The sequence below is a fragment of the Lycium barbarum genome, chromosome 6 (assembly GCF_019175385.1).
Source record: "Lycium barbarum isolate Lr01 chromosome 6, ASM1917538v2, whole genome shotgun sequence".
Lineage (NCBI taxonomy): Eukaryota > Viridiplantae > Streptophyta > Magnoliopsida > Solanales > Solanaceae > Lycium > Lycium barbarum.
The window spans coordinates 3,846,846-3,867,382 of record NC_083342.1 but is presented as its reverse complement, the minus strand read 5'-3'; the positions used below and the strand labels follow the sequence as shown (position 1 = coordinate 3,867,382).

Genomic DNA, 20,537 nt, shown 5'->3' with positions numbered 1-20,537 from the left:
TAGTCGCTTTTGATGACAAGGGAAAGCTCACTTTTTTGCATAACCACTTCCATTTAGCTTGGAAAGAAGGAGCCAACTGAACTAATCCCTTGGTTGAATGAATTAGCAAGAGGCTATATGTTAAAAGATATAATAAGGCTACCTATAGATTGAGAAACTATTACCTACACATAGATGAAATAAATTACTTTTTTTTTGCACGGATTGCCCTTTATTTGGGGTGGTCTTTAATTTTTGCCCTTCAAATTGTGGTCTTTAAATTTTACCCCTTGCCTAACACCTCAAAGTTGTGAGTTCGAACCTTAGCTCAGTTAAAAATAAAATAAAATTCGCAAGGCAGACTTTAGCAGAATTTATGCAGAATTAAATTCTGCCTTGCAAATCTGCCCAGCAAAATTTCTGCCTTAAGGTAGAATTTCTGTCTTAAGGCAGAATTTGCATGGGCAAAATTCTGCCTGTGCAGGCCAAATTCTGCCTTGGCAAAATTTAAAGACCACCATTTTGAGGGGTAAAAATTAAAGACCACCCCCAGTGAAGGGCAATCCTGCAAATCTGTGCTGCCGTCGCTTAAACAAAATTTTAAATTAACAGTACATTTTCACTACCTCAGTAGAACAATTTAGAGAAGATAAATCAACCCAAATACTTCTTTTTTCTCATTATAATTCTTGTAGAATACACGGGAAGGAACAAACCAAAGCAGCACTTACAATGACTTGAGCTATTGACACTACAGAAACCAATGGTGTAAAAGCCTGATCAAATGAAGATGAAAATTCGAAAGGAACCAAAAATAATAAATAGGCCCTATCATCTAAACCTATAAACCTCAACAAAGCACAACACATTTGTGCAAAAGAATCTCAAAATTTCAACTGCACCCTTCCCATGAATTCCAACCACGTGCTATGTCAATCAGAAGACTCACCCTTGCTTCCGCCAGCCCTTGCATTGTGTTGTTAGGTGCCAATCTTACCTTTTTGGGGACGTTTTGGCTTGCAGTATGAACAAATTTTATAACCGTTTGACTGTGGACATAATTCTCAATATATTTAAAGCTACTTATAGCAAACCAGCAAGCAATGCTCCAGGATCTGATGATGGTGGTGGTGGACTTGTTGGCTGAGGTTGTGGAGGTACGGGTGGTGCAGCCGCCTGAGGAGCTGTAGGGATACTAACCAATTGTTCCTTAATGAACTCCTTCAGCCTACATATAGTTAGAAGAGAATGCAAAGGTGATTTACAGTTGGTAATGAACACTAAGAAGATAACATTAGAAAGCACATTTAGCTCATACTCGAATGTCAGTGTAGGATCTCCGGAAGCAACTGTCATACGCAGTTGAGTTCTATCAGCTGGATCTGTTTCTATTCTTACCTGAATATCACAATTAAAGATGTTAGATAACTTTCTAGAGAACTTATCTATTTTAAACTAAATGATGAATCATAGAGATGACTGGTATGTTTGGCACGAGGGATAATGTTCTCTTGGAAAATAAGTGGTTTTCTCACTTATTTTCTGGTGAAAATAATGTTCCAAGAAACCACAATTTCCATCTCCTCATACGACTGTAATGTAAGTTCTTTTTGGACAAACGGCTCTACTTAATCCAGGTAGAAGGCAAATTCCCGCAACAAAGTATGATGGTATTTTAGAGCATTAAAGGCAGCAGGAAATACAAGATCACTAACTTACCAAACATAACATGGCTCGTGTACTCTCTGAATAAAAAGTTGTGCTAGCAACCAAATTATTTGTATTTGGATCCTGAATAAGAAATCAAGAAGTGAAATATAATGAGGAAATATGAAGGTCAAAATCCAGAAGGTAACAAGCCAAAATAGACGTAAGATCAGAAACTCACAAGTCCTGGACACACAATCAACTGGAAACTGTTGAACAAGTTTGCCATTTCAAGAAGTGGCATTGGTCTTACACCTCTAACCTGGTCAAATTAGATAAATAAGTTTTGAGGCTGTGTTTCAGATATCAATATGTGCATGTAAAGTTGAGATGGCAATCTAGGTATACGTTCGTGATTTATGAAGTACTTAATTATACACACTTAAGAGCACATTTCCATATCCAAGTATATTGCTATAGTTTAACAAAGAAAATGGACAGACCACTTCTTGGAGCTTCAATGGTGGCCCAGATAGTGATCTCCATTGCGGGAAAAATTCTTCTGCAGATACTGTGATAGGCTGAAAGAACTTATTCAAGACAGCAGGGAGGCGAAGTTTAACATTAACCTGTAAAATGCACAACAAAGTAAAAAAAAATTAAAAAATAAAATAAAATAAGAAATACAACAACTGACTTAACAATGACAGACCATTAAACTCCAACCTCACCCCCCCCCCCCCCCAAACATCACCCCCCCCCCCCCAAACATCACCCCCCCCCCCCCCCCCAAACACACCAAAAAAAAAAAAAAAACACACACACACACACCCCTAGGAGAGAGGAATTTTTCACTTTGTTCCTAGATGGCTTGAACCCCCAACCTCATGATTGAAGGTGGCGGACCATTACCCTTTGGCTATCACTCCTCTATCTCAAACAATACGAAAAACAAAATTCATTAAGAATCAGTACCAAATGAGTTCCAAACTTATATGAGAAGTCAAGAACAGCGACATCCCTACTTGGACGTAGATTAACAACTTCAAGCGGACACTGAACCTGCAGAAATTCATTTAGTTGGAGATCAGAAGATGATATGACAATCAGATAAGATAAAACAAAAACTCAACTCATGTAATAAGTAAAGTTAACTATCTGACCTGCGCACGTGGTGGAATAGTCTCTGGTACTAATGATAGTTCCGTCCTCAAATGAGATGGAGACAATATTATAGCCTGCACTGAAGCAAGTGGAGACGTATTCTTATTCCCCAAGAACAGGATAAGACGTCCATGATGTGCCCGCCACTCTGCTTTTGTGCCAATCTGGAATTGTGCCAATAAAAAGAACCAAGTTCATAGAAGTCTATACACGACAGTTGAAACAATAACTCTGGATTGCTCATTTACCTGAATATTTGGATCCTCATATAGTACACCACTATCTTTAAGGCACAAGGCATGAAACCTTTCTGCAATGCTTCCTATTGGCTAAACCAGGAAAGGTAAGACGGTCAAAATAATTTTACTTCTGAAGAGGTGAATGCACCATAACAAACATCTCAAGTGCAGCAAAAATCTCCCTTAGTTTGCAAAAGGCGACAATATTAGTTGATTTTGGAGAGCATGAAATGAAAGTGCTTCTACTGGCAAATGGCAACGAAAACGTATTTAGGCTCATGCGAGAAAATGCCAGTGATACTAGACAAACACTTTTTAAAGCTTATCCCAGCAGCTTTCAGCAAAATTAACTACATAAATCTGTTACAACCTTCAAAAAATAGGAAAATGATGAATTGAGAGACCTGAATTTGGTAAAAAAAATCAAAGGAACCAGAAACTGATAAATTGACTGCATCTTCCTATCATTAAATTAGGAGTCATAACATCAGGGAAGTGGTAAAGCATATTAACAATCATTAAAGAAAGCAGTACCTGGACGGTGTTCATCTGTTCTTCAATAGGTGCAAGTGCTAGTGCATCCTCCCCAATTGTATCACCTTTAACACCAGCACCTAAATTATGGTCAGATTGGTTCTCAGCAGGCTGAGGGCCCTCAATAGCCAGAGGACTTAAAAGATCACCTAGGAGATCAGGCGAAGAGGTTGAAGGAGGTTGAGGATCCACAACGGTCAAAGTTCCATTTGACTGAGCCTCCCTCTGATCAGCTGAATCACAATCCTGTCCAAAAATAAATTGTTGATTACCATCTAATACTGAAACATACACATTAAATCCTCAATTTTTTCCTAAATGGTCAGAGACAAATTACCACATTGCTCCTGCTTGGAACTTTTACTGGACCTAGCTGGCTGATTGGTGGAGTTCCATTAGCAGGGTGTTGGTCTGTCACTATTAAAGCATTAGAATTTTGCTGTTGTGCACGCCACTTGATTGCACTTTGATCAGCAGTATCAGCCTCAGTCTCCTCAGCTTTTTTTATCAGTGACGACTACATTGTAAAGAGAATATTGTGGCTTAATACCAATGATTAAAAATGATAATAAAATAATAGGACAATAGCATACTGCACAGTTGGAAGATTACATTATATGATGCAAAAGGAGGACTACCATCAAAGCAATACGTCAATTATGAAGAATACTGCAGATAAAATTAATCAAAGTCGAGGAGTCCTGCATGCTACCTGTCGCTCAGGGAACTTTGGCATTTCAGCTAAGATGTCCATTAAAGCTGCACCTTTCTTACTCAACTCCAGGTATTCCACAGCCCGTTGCTGTATCTCTACATCGATGCAGCCTTCATATCTGGGATATTATGCAGCACTAGCAATTATTGCAATGTCTTCGGATATATCCACAGAAGAAAAACGCCGTACAGGATGAACAGAAATTACAACACCATAAAGTATTACTATCTTACTTCCTGAATATTGCCCAAATCTGATTCTGTAGCTCCAGGTCTGGTGGCTGTGTGTGCATCAAGATCTTGGCGTATGTTGACAGAAGAATAGGAATTGTTGAAGTCCTGAATAGCATAGTTTGTGTAAAATAGCATATAGGAGAATAAGAACAATGAGAAAATGAGATCAAACAATTGAATGTCCTTACGTAACAGTAGGGAGCTTCTCATGAATGATGCTAAAGATTTCCTTTGGACTACATCCAGGCCTTCTAGCCAGAAGATGGCTGTATTCTCCAAGGACATATGCACTGACCTACTCCATCAGATAGCAAATTTAAATCCTCAATTAGCTTTCCCTTTTTTTTTTTTTTTTTTTTCAAACTGACGATAAAAGGACAGCAGATGCATCAAAATTCAAAACAAAAATCATGACAAAGATTATTTAGTTCTTGGGTGCTTATCTCTGGCTGTGAGGCAACTAAACATTAGAACTGGAAGAGCAAATGAATAGCATTAAATTTCTTATGATAGGATGATGCAAATCTAGCTTGAAGATAAAGTTAGGACACCCAGGTAAGGTCGAGGCAATGGAAGCCTTTTAACAACAACAACAACAACAACAAGCCCAGTATAATCCCACTGAGTGGGGAATGGAAGCCTTTTAAATTGAACTAAATTGAGTTTCAAATGACTTGGATTAACAGTAGGCCTTCCTGTAAAATGAAGGTGTCAAGCCAAGTCTCAAAGTGTTGACGACATGTCTTAAATTGTGATCCTTGAGACTCAAGCCCGTTCTTGGTATAAGGGCATGATTAAGTCAAGATCCAAGCTATTTCTATCTCACGAACAGCTCAAGCCAACATATCTTCCAAAGTTGTGTCAGAAGGTAACTACTCATTCTTCCACTTGGCAGTTGCCAGTCAGAAATCCACAGCTTGGTTTTCCCTTCTCACGCACACGTCTTTAATTGAATTATCAACCTCCAAGAAAGATCCTCTAATTTAGTTTATATGCCAATAACAAATAACGAATGCTGCAGAGAGATTAAGACCTCAATGTTCATGTAACTATTGCATGTCAAAGTGACTTAGGTTGGACTACCCATTCCAATTGTCAGTCAGCAACGAATCTAGCATGATAAGTATGCAGACATAATCCATAAGGGTTCATAGCATTTCCATACACAGAGAGAGAGAGAGAGAGAGAGAGAGATTATTAGTATTTTAGGAGAACATACGCACCTTGACCATTGTTTCATGTATGGCAGGTTTATCAAGATATTCTCTGGCTTTCAAAGCTGCATAAGGCTAAGGAAGGGGTTGAATGTATTAAGTGAGCTCCATTAAAAAAGAAACTAAAATCAAGCTAGCATATACAGAGAGAAGCTACAGTTACCTGTAGATCTTCGTTGTTTGTAACAAATTGTACAACACGGAACCAGATGTCATCACTGACAAAATCACCAGCCTTGTCAATTAATTGAAGGACGACATCTACATACCTGCATGCCAGACCACGAGACACACTCTTAGCTGTTATCACATTGTAGATCTGTAAAGCAAGATTTAGACAGTTCCAGCAGATTCATCTAATTCTGAGTGCTTGATAGCGACTAAACACACTAGATTTGGAGTTAGAAATATGTACAAAGAGAGAACTTCTTCTATGTATGTTAGATATCTAAACGCCTCAAAAGGTAGCAAGAAAGATCAAACCGGATAAAACTTCGAGAAGACAAGATTTTGAACTTCCACAACTTCAAAAGCAGGAGATGAAACTTCGCTAAATACGGAAACATCTTTGATTCAGCATAGTCAGCATATATGTGCAAAGTGTTTTTTTTTTTGAGAAGGAATATATATCCAAAGATTTTAAACTTCAAAAGACAACCATATATTGCTAAACGGTTCAAGAAAAGTGAAGTTTCATTATGTCCACATCTATTTCATACCACGACAAATCAGGAGCAAATTTCTCTGCAAGAATTGCAATTTTCAGAGACAGTTCTTCACGCATCACAAACTCTGCTGTACTAAGATACTGACAAAAACAGAAGTTCAGTGTCATACTTTTTTTAACCCAATAATAATAAAAAAAATTGTTCTATATAGTGCATAAATTAAATAACCATGAAAAAAAATATCCTGATACCTGTAACAGTTCTTCCACTATGTCTTTTGCATTTGAAACATCACACATTCCATATAGTAAATCAAGGGCACGTCTCCTTATACTGTTTGAGGTGCTTAACGTCAGTTATGAAAGCAATTTGAATTTAAAAGTTGAACTGGTATAGGCTAAACTTAAAAATAGACAGACACACAAGCAACTACTATTGACATTTATACATCATTTCACCAGAAAAGAGAAGGATAACTAAATAAAATAGCAGAGATATTGAGTGTACAGCTCTAATGTCAGTAAATTGATAGGCAGAGCTCTCTTTAAGGAGTAACCATGCACATGTCACAATCAGAAAGTGTTTGGGCAGAAAACTTCGAGCTTTTCTAACTTACAGCAGCACATTTTACTTATTGTACCTCTGCTGAAAAATAAAAGCAGGGAATAGATTATGAGGAAAATGTAAAGGCTCCAAATCAACCTGATATCAGGATCCTTTAGTGAGGTAATAATCTGTGCTTGATGTCTTTTAATGATGTCCTGCACATCTGTAACCATCAACATACGAGTCATATTCTCCTGCATGCAAAACAGAGATGAGGAAATCAGACAGTAGTAAACTGGTACATACTGGGAAACTGGATCTGTTTTGCAAGTTCCAACAGTATGCAAGAATATTAGCATATGCAGGACCTACAAGTGTGAAAGTGCGACTGCTGTATAAAAGACCTCTTAGATGCACAGAAGAAGATATACCGTAGAATAGTAGTTTGTATGCTGCTACAACTTACCAAACCAAGATAGCGAATATTTGGCTCCCGTACAGCAATGAATTTCCCAAGCAATGCAACACACTGAGACATCATCTCCTTTTCGGCATCAAGATGCATGACCTGCAGCAAGTCAATGAGAAGTCAAACTTAATAAATATCCAAGAAAGCAAGGGATAACTTAAAACAGCAGCCAGGCTTTGAAATTTTAGATAATACAACAAGTCCATCTTAGCATATGGAGAGTACAAAGGTGAACTGTTCTCTATTTCCTGGAAGAATACGCAGTGATTATGTGATGGAAGGAATTTTTATGAAAGAAGTAAGAAGATTAGAAAGAATGTGCAGAAATAAACAAAAATTTTATCAGGTAGCAATAACTCCGGAATTTGTCAGGAAACTGGAAGGAAAACAAGATGTATAAGTTGAACTCGACGTCATCACAAATGTCCAAGTAATGGCTACGAGAAGAACCATATAGGTTTTGATTAACAAATCACCATGCTTCCACTTCAGGAATATCATTATTTTATAAAGAACTAACTTACTCAAATGTAAGATGCCATTGCTATCAGCAATTCATACAGTGCACAGATTTGAAGGGAGGGATAATGGTTTATACATTTAGAAACTTACAAGAGCAAGCGCTTCGAAGAGGACAGCATGTGACGCATTGTTCTTGTTCACATTTTTCACCACATCGGTTCCCATCAATATCCGTTGCAAAACCTGATTGATCATATGAAATCCAGAACATCTTTGAAACTTACTACTGATTCTTTTGGACAAGAGAAGTCGGATAGAAAAAGGGGATATGCTCTCAGTTAAAGAAGAATATTTCTATTTAGCAGGTGAGCATACCTCAAACAATGATCTTCTAGTATCTGGATCCTCAATAGTAGGAAAATACTGAAGAGCCCTCATAGTCTTTACCTGAAATCAATTATCAAAAATGAGACCATGCTTAAGCAATGATGTCAAATTCCCACACACTAGCTTAGTAGCTTTCACATTGATGCATCAAATTTGAGATCCTATCCATGCACCAAATTATAAATCATGCATTTAATGTGCATAGATTGATCATTAATGCGATTGCAAAGCATATCTTTGTTTAAAGGTCCAAAGACAACATATTCAATTTCTTTTCTGCAACAAATAATGGCTACTGCAGATTGCACAGGAAAAGTAAATAAACCTGAAGCCAGGGAGATGGGATCCCATAATAGGTATATTCTTGTGGTACATCTTGGTTCCTTGCAAGCCTTTCCAATACTTTAACACATTTGGGAAGACAATTCCAATATTCTTCATGGTTGTTTGACACTAATGCAACTAAAAGGCTCATGGAAGATGTCACGACACCTAAATCCCGTTCATCTAGCAGTTGTGCCATCCGATCTGACCTGGATTATGAGGAAAACTCTATTTGTTGAGATACAAATGAAATTAATTATTAAACCATCCACCTAAGTAACCACACTCACCAGCTATCTACATTCATGACATCAGGATTTTTCCTAAAGAGACGTAGGAGACAGAGTGCAGCCTTCTTCCTCACCAGTGGCCTGCAACTGCTTGATATCTGACTCAACAAAAAGGAAAAAACGAGAAGAAAAGAAAAAAAAAAACCAACGTCAGTCATAGACTTGGGATACTGGATGACTACTGCAAATAATGACTTACAAGTAACTTTTGAACATCAGGAGCTAGAGATTCTGCAAATTCCCTTCCCCCGATATTTCCAACCTGCACGGATATATCAAGCAATTGAAACTTGTAACGAACTAACAAAGAACAACAGGTCTGCTTCTAGGCAGAGAAAGAAGAAAAGATCTGAAATTCATACCAATGTCAACGCTAGACATTGGAAAGTCTCATTGCGTCCGACTATGTCATTGCGTACTGTATTAATTGCTAATCTCAAAAAATCATGATTCTCATTGAGCAAACATGATGTCACTATATATCCAACCTGCAAAATACCAAAACAATCAGTCAAACCTTTATGCCTTTAAATTACATAAAAAACAGTAGGTGCAGCACAAGGAAGAGTAACATATGCTCTCTCACCTATCAATATATGCATGGAAATTACCAAGTAAAAATAAGACATTCAAAACCACAACCCTCTCCAATTAAATCAATTTAAGGCCATGACATCAATGGTTTTATGAGAAAATATTGACCTCTGGAAGGATAAGAGTCATTATGAATAGACCAAACAGAGAGTGTTTCATTCAGCACGGATAAGGTCACCAAAATGCTAGCATAGAAAGCAAGATGTGACACAACTTGTGTTTTCATATATTTTCAATATACTAGTACTCCTTCTGTCCCAATTTATTTGACACTTTTCGCTTTTCGAGAGTCAAACTCTTAATTTTGACCGTGTGTTTGAATATAGAATCTTTAAATTTTTTGAAATAAAATTTACGTATTTGGAAACTACTTTAAAAAGTACTATAAGTCGCTATAATCAATAATTTAAAATATTTAAAAGACATGAAAAAATTACGGTCAAAGAACAACTCGTTTGACTCTCGAAAAGCGAAAAGTGTCAAACAAATTGGGACGGAGGGAGTAATGTTTATCAATTCAATCAAAAAAGATGAAAGACTTTACCTCACATAAACCAATTTTGATGAGTTATCCATGTCTAGTAAAGAAAAGAAGAGAAATGAGGTACCTGCTTCTCAGGATACTTTGGAGCAGAAATCAGAGATACAGCTTCCATGTGACCAAAGTCCACATCATAACCAAGCATATGGATATACAGCATTTTCCAGACATATTTCTTCTTTTCATATGGTGTCAAACCCTGTATAACACAATACAGTTTCAACACGATGAGGGAGGTCTATGTTTGACGTTTTTGGAAAAAAGAAGATGGAAAACAGAATTTATACAAAGCAAAGATGGGAGAGCATCGAACAAATAGGGTAGGGCCTGGTCTCGGATGACAAAACATAGTTTGCAAGACTTATGGTTTAACTGAATAGAAGTCAGCAAAAAGAAAAGACCGGGGGGGAGGGAGGAGTTGGCTATATTACAAAATTCTTTAAGGTGTAGCATTAAAGTGCAACCAATTCAAATTCTATGCAGATGAAATGATAATGCGAATAATGGAATAAAAATAGCCCCTAGTACAGAAAAAATATTTTATGCCCAAGTTAATAGCACAACTATTTCTGCCATACTTCCATCTCAAGCAGGCATCCATTTTGACATTTAACCCTGAGAACGTTGAATGTTATGCTAGATACAATTGATTGAGTTAATCATCATAAATCTGTAAATGCTTTAGCCTTGCTTATATTGAGCAGCTCATGGAAGAGCACCAAGTAACTGTAACTCATACTGCATCTAAACTACTAAAAATCTAATTTCTGCTCCTTTCTTTTATAGTTGATCACTATAAAAGTTGAAAAGGATAGTGAGCAAGCCAGTGAACAAACATCATATGGCATCTATAAAGGGAAGATACATCATAGATTCAGCACTGATAGCCAGTAAGTATGTAGATTCCAGGTTGAGAGGGGATGTTCCAGGAGTTATGTGCAAGATAGACACAGACAAAGCATATGACCATTTAACTAGGACTTCCTACTTACCATACTTAGACAGGGTTTGGTGATAGGTGGTTGAAATGGATTGGATTCTGTATTAAAACTGTTAGGTTCTCAATCCTAGTGAATGAAAAGCTGTTGGTTTTTTCATCAGAAAGGGCAGGGTGATCCTCTATCACCCTTCCTCTTCATTATAGCCGTGGAAGATTTTAACAGCACGATGAGGATTGCAATTCAGAACAGGTTGTTGAAAGACTTCAAGATTGGCAACAGGGTAGGAGAGGAATTGGAAATCTGTCACCTACTTTATGCAGATACTCTGTGAAGCTAAGACAACCAGATCCAATATACTAGGATGATCCTACTAGTATTTGAAGCAACATCTGGTTGGAGTGGGAACTGGAGGAAGAGCAGTCTATTTCCAATAAAAGAATTGATACAGGTTCAAGCTCTGGCTAACATTTTGGGGTGCGCCGGAAAAATTGCCAAAAGTTTATCCTAGCATGCCTTTGGGCTCTAAACACAAGGCATTGGAAATATGGGATGACATTGTAGAGAAAACTGAGAAAAAATTAGCAAAATGGAAGTCACAATACTTGTCTCGGTGGATAGAGTAGACGCATTTAGAATAATTTTGTCTTAGAGTCCCTCCCAACTTAAGTTATGCCTCTATTTCCTATACTGACTAAGGTGGTTAAGAAATTGGATAAATTGAGAAGAGACATGAAGTTTTACAAAAAGAAGACTACAAATAGCATCCAGATGCCTACTTCGGAAGGACGCAGAGTAGACAAACAGCCGTCTGTTCCTCCATTGCAAAGTAACCACACAGATTTGGGCACTATTCCTTAGCCTTATAGAGGTAAAATGAACCATGCCAGAGCATACAACAGACATGATGAGCTGCTGGATCAGTAGGGCGGAAGTAAGAGCCAGAAGAAATGGTGGAAAATAATTCCTGCCTATATTTGGTGGACTTTGTGGAGGAAGAGAAATGGGAAGTGTTTTGAAGATAGATTCAATTTTATTCAGAAAGTTCAATGTAATTGCGTGTATCTTTTTATGTTTGGTGTAAAGAACAATGTGTAGAGGAAGCAGAACAGATAGTAGACCTCTTAGGATCACTGTAAGTATCTTTATGTTCTTTACCATTCTTTTGGGTCTCAGGCATATCCTTAATGCTGAGGAATACAATGTTACCGGTTTCAAATAATAAATGTCATGTAACTTTTAATAGTCTGAGCAGAAAGACATTCCCCACTCCCACCAAATTTCCTTTTCATTGAACAAGAGACAATTGAGATGTATTATCACTTTATCACCGGCTGCCATTAAAGGATAATCCAATGTCTACAACTCCATTCAAGTGACTCATTCCCCCCTTTTGCCTCGTCCCAATTAATAGAGAAGTAACGAAAATGGCATGGATAAAGCTTCACAAAACAACCAAATTCTGACCATTTTACATATTTCTTTGGATTTTTGATCTGATGTCCGGTTTTAAGAGTTTGTGATCTAGGTTCCAAACCTTACTAAATGCAAAAAAAAAAAAAAGGGAAAGGACCTACATCGTAACAAACTAATTACGCCTATCAATAACATCACCTTGCATCAATGGGATTGTAGAAAACAAGTTAATACCATCCTGGTATATGCTTCGTATTACTTTTCAGAATATCCTAATAAAAACCCTAATACTATTAAACCAGTCAGATCATCAATAACCACTAATCATTATCGATCATACTTCAAAGTCATCAACTATTGAGCACCTCTCTGGAATAACATCTTTGCCAACTATATTTGAAATTCTATAGCTTTTTTTTTTTTTTTTGATCAAGTAAATGTATTTTCATTCATAAACATGGCCAAATTGGCCATATACAAGAGGTATACATAAAGTAAAGAATCTACAACATATGATTCTCTACAAACTCCACCCAATCATCTGTACAACTGGGAACTTTCTGATTACACCAAAAGAAAATGAAGTTCGGAGACTATTCCTCAACTGAGAGAAACTCGACTCTACTCCTTCTCCCGCTCTCCTATTTCTCTCTCCAAACTAACCACATCAAAGCAAGCAGAGCCACGTTCCAAGCCCATCGTCTTCTCCTCCTTCTCCCGCTCTTGCAACTTTAAGTTCTATAGCTTATTTACCTAGCGCTCACTCCAAAATTCTAGGTATTACCTGATAAAAGAACATAAAAAAACAGATTTCACAATATCTTATATAAGAGAGTATATCTGTCTTTCCAGCCTTGTTCAATGTAATAGGCCAGCTAAAATTCCTTGGGAGAGCTGACACAAACTTGTGACAGCCATTTCAAATGTAACATCATGTACATAAAACAGATATCAATTAGATTGGCATACCCAAAAGGTCCTCCCTTCAACACTCTAGGCATGAGTTGCACTTGTACAACTGCCGCTAAGTGCTTTTTCACAAGCCTAATTATGGTATACACTATCAATAAGTGAGTGTCATTTTTTTTTTTACAAGCCTAATTATGGTGATTTACTAATTCCACTAGATAGATACCTGCCACCTCCCACCAACAACAGGTTCCAGGTAACTCTGTCCCCCACCAAGGCTAGGACATATGGGAAAAAATCAACTAGTATTTTTCTTTCTCTGCTGGGGTCATTGTCATTGACTGCATCAAATTATTGATCAAAGGAAAACCCCTTATTTAAGAGGTCCCCTAACAGTATCTAACAGACCTTGAAATATGTGCCACTTTGGAACTGCTATCTTTCCTTAGCAACCAGAACTTCACATTGTTTGCCTAAAAAGTATTCCTTCTGTCCCAATTTATATGACATTCTTTCCTTTTTGGGACGTCCAAATTGTTTGACATTGTAATATTTTAATTGTTAATTTGACAGCCATTTCTGTGCAAATTTCATTGCTAAGAATCCAAATACATTGAACTATTCAAATGGTAAACTTTGATGACGTCTTCTCTATCTAATTAACTTTTCAACCACTACTTTAATATTCCATTATACAATCACTAATAAGTATGTATAAGTCAAATTAATATCTTAAACTCTGTACTCAGTTAAACACATCACATAAAAATGAACTAAGAGTGTAACATACGCATTTACTAATAGGTTTCTCTTTTTACTTGTTTTGTGCAAATGCAATTGGTCTCATAACTGAGTTACCAAACCAGTTTCTCACAATGTATTCAACTCAGCAGTAACTACTTACTAGTATGTCAAAGACAATATCACAAGAATAAGTTTGATTTTAACTATCTGTTAAAGATATCACTATTGGACGTCTAACACAGCCCTAACACATACCTTCTCCCACCCGAAAAGAGGAAAAGAAGAAGAAGCCTGCTAAGCACAAGTCCAAAATTCAGCCAGAACCAAATACAAAAAATAGCAGACACTCATTACCCTTCACTGACGTCAATTTCAAAGGTTCAAATTTTCATTTCCTAATAAACCACCACACAAATTAAACACAATAACATACCCAGTGTAATCCACAAGTGGGGTATAGGGAGGGTAGGATGTACACAGACATTACCCCTATCTTTGTGGGGTACAGAGATTGTTTCCAATAGACCCTCGGTTCAAAAGAAGTGTAATCAAAGCAGAATAGAAAAGGAAAACAGCGACAGCAGAATAGCAAAATAAACAAAGTAAACGAAGTAACAGGTGATAGTAAAACTGAAGGATAGGATACTATGTGAATACGAGGTAAGACTACTCAATAAGGAGAAGACCACTAAAAGTACTCCAACACACGGCTACCCACTACACTTCTACTTACCCTAATCCTCGACCTCCAAATGAAAGTGGAAATTTTCATTTCCTAATAATCCACCACACACATTAAATATCTTGTAATATACTGCTAACAGAGTTGCAATTATAAAAAAAATAAAAAAATAAAAAAAAGTCGAAACCTTTTCGTTCTTAAAGCAAGTACAAATAAGTTTAATTACTGCCGGTCAGTCTTTACTTAACTATCTGCTAAAACCCTCACTTTTGGGCGTCCAACACAACCCTAAGCATAATCAAATGCAGAAAATAGCAAAAAATTCTAATACGCTTCACTGACATCAAATTCAAAAGTTGAAAGTTTCATTTCCTAATAAACTATCACACGTTAAACATCTTGTAATATTCAGTTAAAAAAAAGTCTGAACCCTTTTCGTTCTTAAAGCAAGTACTTAGTATGTCAAAGACAAGATCAGAGAATAAGTTTTAATTACAGCAGGTTAGCGTTCACTTAACTAGCTGCTAAAGCCATCACTAATGGACGTTCAACACAACTCTAGCATAACCAAATGCAAAAAATTCTAACCCGCAAGGGCGGCTCAGTTGGTTGAGCATGGGGCTTTCATAATGGAGGTCTCAGGTTCGAAACCCCCTGCCTACGACAGCAAGGGATTTGCCTTCTGGGTCGAGCTCGTCGCATCGGGCTTGCCTAGTGAGGGTTACCTCTCCTGTGTGGTTTGCGAGCTATTGCACAGGAGCTAGGTTTACCCTGTGCGCACCCGAAGGGTAGCAGCTGCGGGTTCCCATGTCATTAAAAAAAAAAAAAAAAAAATGTAATACGCTTCGCTGGTGTAAAATTCAAAAGTTGAAAGTTTCATTTCCTAATAAACCATCATACACATTAAACATCTTGTATTCCCTCTGTTTTAATTTGTTTGTCTTATTTTTCCTTTTTAGTCTGTTTTTAAAAAAGAATGCCTCTTTCCTTTTTTAACAACTCTTTAATTTCAACTTTTCACATGATATGTTTAAGACCACAAGATTAAATGACATTTTGGTACATTCTACATCTCTTTAGTTAACACCCACAAAATTCAAAAGTCTTAATTACTTTTTTAAACTCCGTGCCAAGTCAAAACTAGACAAACAAATTGAAACGGAAGGACTAATACGCTTCATTGATGTCAAATTCAAAAGTTGAAAGTTTTCATTTCCTAATAAACCATCACACATTAAACATCTTGTAATCAGGGGCGGATTTAGAGGGTGACCAGGGTGTTCACCCAAACACTCTCGGCAAAAAATCAGGTAAATTTTCTGTGTTTGTGTACATACATAAGTTTTAAACACCCTAAATAAATCCAAAAGGTTAGCTCAAGCGATTCAGAGTGTTCAAAATTCTCTTTATTGTCCAAGGTTTGATACCCAGGGACTAAATTTTTTTTTTATGTTTAGCTTTTTCTTTTTTTTCAAACTTCCTGAATAAAATTCCTAGATTTGCCACTGCTTGTAATATATACTCCCTCCGTCCCAAAAAGAATGTTCTAGTTTGACTTGACACAGAGTTTAAGAAATAAAGGAAGACTTTTGAAATATGTGATCCAAAATAAACCTTAAATATTTGTGTGACTATAAATCATCTCATAAAATAAATTACTTTTAAATATAAAAAACTAAAAATCTTTTTGGGACAAACTAATAAAAAAAGTAGGACAATCTTTATGGAACAGAGGGAGTACTTCGTTTGTTTGTCTTGTAATATATAATTTATTTGTTTAGTTGGTTTTGACTTGACACGAAGTTTAAGAAAATAACGAAAATCTTAAACTAAAATTACTTAGAATGTATCAAAATACACTTTAATTTTGTAAAGAGTTGCCAAATAAAAGGAAAGAACATTCTTTTCTAAACAGACTAAAAAGAAAAGTAAGACAAATAAATTGAAACGTAATAGTATACAGTTAAAATAGTAAAAAAGTTTGACCTTTTCGTTTTTAAAGCGAGTACGAATATTGCCAAGCTCTTTATCAACACGAAGTCGTTCCTGTTCTTTATTCTGGCAATTACGAACGTCACTAATAAACACAGACAATCCTCTCATGCCAGATAAAGCCATGGCCGCTTAGATCCAACGGTTTAATTTGATCTGACGGTCGAGAATCGAAGATCGATGTTCAAATTATGGCGGTTTTATACGTGTTATGTATAATTTGGTTATATTTTTTTTGAATATATAGATGAAATGTATAGATAGATAGATATATATGGAATGTGTGTATGTATAGGTAGAGAGAGAAAGAGGTGGTCTGATCTAGAGAGAGAAAATGGACTGAGAAAATTTGGAGTCGACAGTGGGACGAAGACGCCTTTTTTTTTTTTTTTATGAATTTTAATTGAATTGAACACTCTTGTGTTTCACTGAGAAACACCATTGCTTTGAGTTTCTATTTTCTTCCTTATAAAAAAATTCAAAAAGTATAATTTGGTTATATTTTGAAAAAAAATTAAATTTAAAATTCAAGTAGTAATTTTTTTTTTTTTGTGATAACAAAACTTTGAAGGCGTTTGACCATGAAAACTAAGCCCCGTTTGGCCATAAGAATTATTCACTTTATTCCGCAATTTTTTTTTACTTTTTTTTTAAATTAGCGTTTGATCATGAGAATTCCGAATACAACTCGAAGTTGTATTCCGGAACACCAAAAACTTATTTTTTTTAAATCACTTTTTATAACTACATTTCACCAAAAATTACAATTTCAAAAACTATGGCCAAACACAACTTCAGCTCCAAAATTCCAAAAGAAAGTGAATTTTTTTTTTTTGGTATCTATTGACAAACGGGGCCTAAATATTTTTCACTTTATTTGAAATTTTGAAGTTGGAGTTGAAGATGGAGTTGCGTTTGATTATAGTTTTCGCAAAAAAAATTTGATTGTTTGAACGTAATGAAAAGTGAAAAGAGTGAAAACAATATTTTTTGTGAGAGTTGTATTTGAAATTTTCATGGTCAAACGCTATTTTCAAATAAAGCTAATGTTTTTTCGAAAAAGGTGAAAAATTCCCATGACCAAACGAAAATTTCAACCTAATCCATGTCCAAACGTCAATTTAATTAGTTTTTTGAATTTTGTGGCTTACTCATAAAAATATTCGTAGTTCTAGAATTTTGGTTTTGTTGGTAAAAACTTACCATTTGTACCATATTCACGGGAGGAAAGGCTTGGGGTGGATATCTAGGCACTCAAAAAAAGAGGAAAGGTGTAGTAATTGACAAAATGTTTTAGGGAGTTAAAAATTAGCATTCCCCGCTCCTGTCCAATAGCCCACAAACCACGCATGAGAGATAACCTGCACTAGGCAAGCTCCGTGCGACGAGTCTGACCCAGAAGGAAAATCCCCTAATGTCGTTTAATAAATTTTGACTTTAATTCTTATAATAGTTGATTACGCACATTTAACCTTAAATTAATTAAAATACGGTTATTGATTTCTCTATATAGTAAGTTACAAACTATTTGTACTAGTTTCAAAACTATATTCCACTCAAATAAGGACAATAACATATATTTAACGTAACACATTGACATTAAAGTAATTGAACACTAATTCATTAAATTTGCGGTTCACAAAAAGAGAGATTCAAATGCACGTATTAATTAACTAAAAGTTAAATATTTCATAAACAAAAAAATATAAGAGATAATCAAAATTTATTGATATTTGAGGGACTGAAAATGCTAAAGGGATTTCATAATTAATTTTTCACGAGTCATTAGGTAGGGATCATGAGTAAAGTTAAAAGACTTCCATCATTATATGCTTTTAATCAATTCATCCCTCCATGTGAAGTGTGAACTTCTCTTTTGGGGGGTAAAATTACAAAGTTTATTCACTTATTAAGGAATAAAATTTATGGTTTTTCATTTTTCGAAAATAAAAATGATACAGATGATAATTGACAGGTTGTATTTACGTATGTCTACGTTTGGTCTTCTTTTTTTCCCAGAAGGATTATCCTAACCACCATACCCAAAAATGAATCAGAAGTGTTGCAATTCCAAGCCTTTTTTCTATGTCTTTGGCTGCTAAAAAGCCCCAAGGGGCCGTTTGCTTACGGCGATTAGAGATCATCCCAGTATAAAATTTGAGATAACATGAAGTTACAACAACAACACACATTATCAGTGGAATCTCACGATGTGGGGTCTGAAGAGGGTAAAGTGTACACAGATCTTACCTCACCTTGTAAGGTAGGGAGACTATTTCGGAAAGAGTCTCGGCTCAAGAGATGAGATAACATGAAATTATCTATCTCATATGAATTGTGTGATTATCTATTCTGGCTATAATCCCATTTTTTAACCAAATGACTCCTAAAAGTGAATAAAGGAAGATATGGACAAACAATATTTCGACCCACTTCATTAATCACTGAATCACACTCTTGATCGTAACATATAGTAGTTTTTTAATAATCCTATTTACAATACGAAAGAACTTTGGCACGAAATGATGAAATTTAGAACTTCAAATCTATGAGGGTTGAACTGTCTACTTCTCAAATCACAGGACACCGTCAGAGAGTTTTCTTTGAGTTCCACTTGCACCATATACAATACTTCCTCCGTTTCAATTTATGTGAATTCATTTAACTGAGTACGATATTTAAAAAAGAGTAAAGACTTTTAAAATTTATGGTTCAAAATAAGTCTTGAATCTTTGTGTGACTGTAAATCATTTCATAAAGTGAATTTATTTCTAAATTAGGAAAGAGATCATTCATTTTGACACAATCTAAAAAGAAAATAAATTCACATAAATTGAAACAGAGAAAATATACGTTAAGAAATTTACTAAATATCTATAAATATTTAACTGAATCTAATTATTAATTTGATATTGTTATAAAAACTTATAAATTTCAAATCATGAATTCCCCTGTATCACTTATCCCCAAAACAGTCTCATATATGATTGATTATGCTAGATCTTCAACACTGCTAACCTAGCGCAAGTCCAATTATTCAACTAGAACGAAATGCAAAAGTTCAGTTTGACTTTAGCAACAAAACCGTCATAAACATTACACACAGTGGCGGATTCAGGATTTTACTCAGGGTGTTCGGAAAAATAATTGAACCTAAATATACATTATAATATATGTTCAGGGTGTTCAAAAGTTAATAAACGTACATAAACATATAAAATTTACCCTAAATATACACTATAATTTTTTATCCAGGTGTTCGAACACCCTGGCTCTTGGTACATCCGCCCCTGATTACACATCCTAACATCGAATTCGGGATTTAATTTTTATAGGTTCAGTCTTTAAGGTTCTTAGAATGAGTTTATATATGCTAGTATTTGTTACAATTTTTATAAATAAATTTATGTTTCGCGTCGAGAGTAAGAGGAAGTTGTACCTTTTCATTTTTAAAGCGAGTACGAAGATTTCCAAGCTCTTTATCAACACAAAGGCGTTCTTGTTCTTTATTCTGGCAATTACGAATATTGCTGATGAACACCGATAAACCTCTCATGCCTGATAAGGCCATATCTGCTGATCAATGGATCGATCCTCAGCAGCAACTTGGATTTCCAATTTAATGATTTATATATACATATATATATCTCTATACATAATTAGGAATTGAAGAAATGTATAGAGATATATGAATGTGTATGTATAGGTAGACAGAGAAAAATGGGAGTTGAGCTGAGAGGAAATTTGGAAAAGCCGTCGGTTACTGGTAAGAAGAAGAATCTTCAATTTTATCATAATGTAATTTTGTTGACTTAATTAACACAGTCATTGATAAGCATTAATTGAGTTT

The 20,537-nt window shown here is 35.7% G+C and overlaps 1 protein-coding gene across 5 annotated transcripts; it reads right to left on the bottom strand.

Moving 5' to 3' along the window:
* Positions 1–633: 633 nt before the first annotated feature.
* On the bottom strand, positions 634–20,463 carry LOC132600515 (AP-2 complex subunit alpha-1-like). 5 transcript variants are annotated; one of them, XM_060313734.1, is made up of 28 exons: positions 16,682–17,084; positions 10,074–10,205; positions 9,234–9,359; positions 9,071–9,133; positions 8,872–8,969; positions 8,583–8,790; positions 8,246–8,317; positions 8,021–8,113; positions 7,406–7,507; positions 7,096–7,193; positions 6,645–6,726; positions 6,445–6,533; positions 5,889–5,994; positions 5,735–5,800; positions 4,700–4,806; positions 4,512–4,616; positions 4,276–4,396; positions 3,901–4,080; positions 3,713–3,809; positions 3,564–3,643; positions 3,039–3,119; positions 2,790–2,954; positions 2,602–2,688; positions 2,130–2,255; positions 1,868–1,948; positions 1,699–1,770; positions 1,298–1,377; positions 634–1,207 (listed from the first exon to the last, which is right to left on the bottom strand). In XM_060313734.1, exons 1-28 carry the CDS (start codon positions 16,811–16,813, stop codon positions 1,063–1,065), a joined length of 2,994 nt encoding a protein of 997 aa, XP_060169717.1. In that variant the 5' UTR covers positions 16,814–17,084; the 3' UTR covers positions 634–1,062. The 5 variants fall into 5 exon arrangements, with proteins under 5 accessions (XP_060169717.1, XP_060169718.1, XP_060169716.1 ...); XM_060313735.1 differs by having other exon boundaries at positions 3,564–3,628; positions 16,682–17,083; XM_060313733.1 differs by lacking the exon at positions 16,682–17,084 and adding an exon at positions 20,127–20,463 and having other exon boundaries at positions 3,564–3,809.
* Between the last annotated feature and the right edge of the window lie 74 nt (positions 20,464–20,537).

Excerpts from the sequence above, each read along its gene's own strand:
- LOC132600515 (XM_060313733.1), bottom strand. The coding sequence starts at position 20,258 with ATGGCCTTATCAGGCATGAGAGGTTTATCGGTGTTCATCAGCAATATT. Across the intron at positions 6,727-7,095 it reads CTAAAGGATCCTGATATCAG|TATAAGGAGACGTGCCCTTG; the intron begins GTTGATTTGGAG and ends CACCTCAAACAG. Across the intron at positions 3,810-3,900 it reads TTCCAAGCAGGAGCAATGTG|GATTGTGATTCAGCTGATCA; the intron begins GTAATTTGTCTC and ends ATTTTTGGACAG.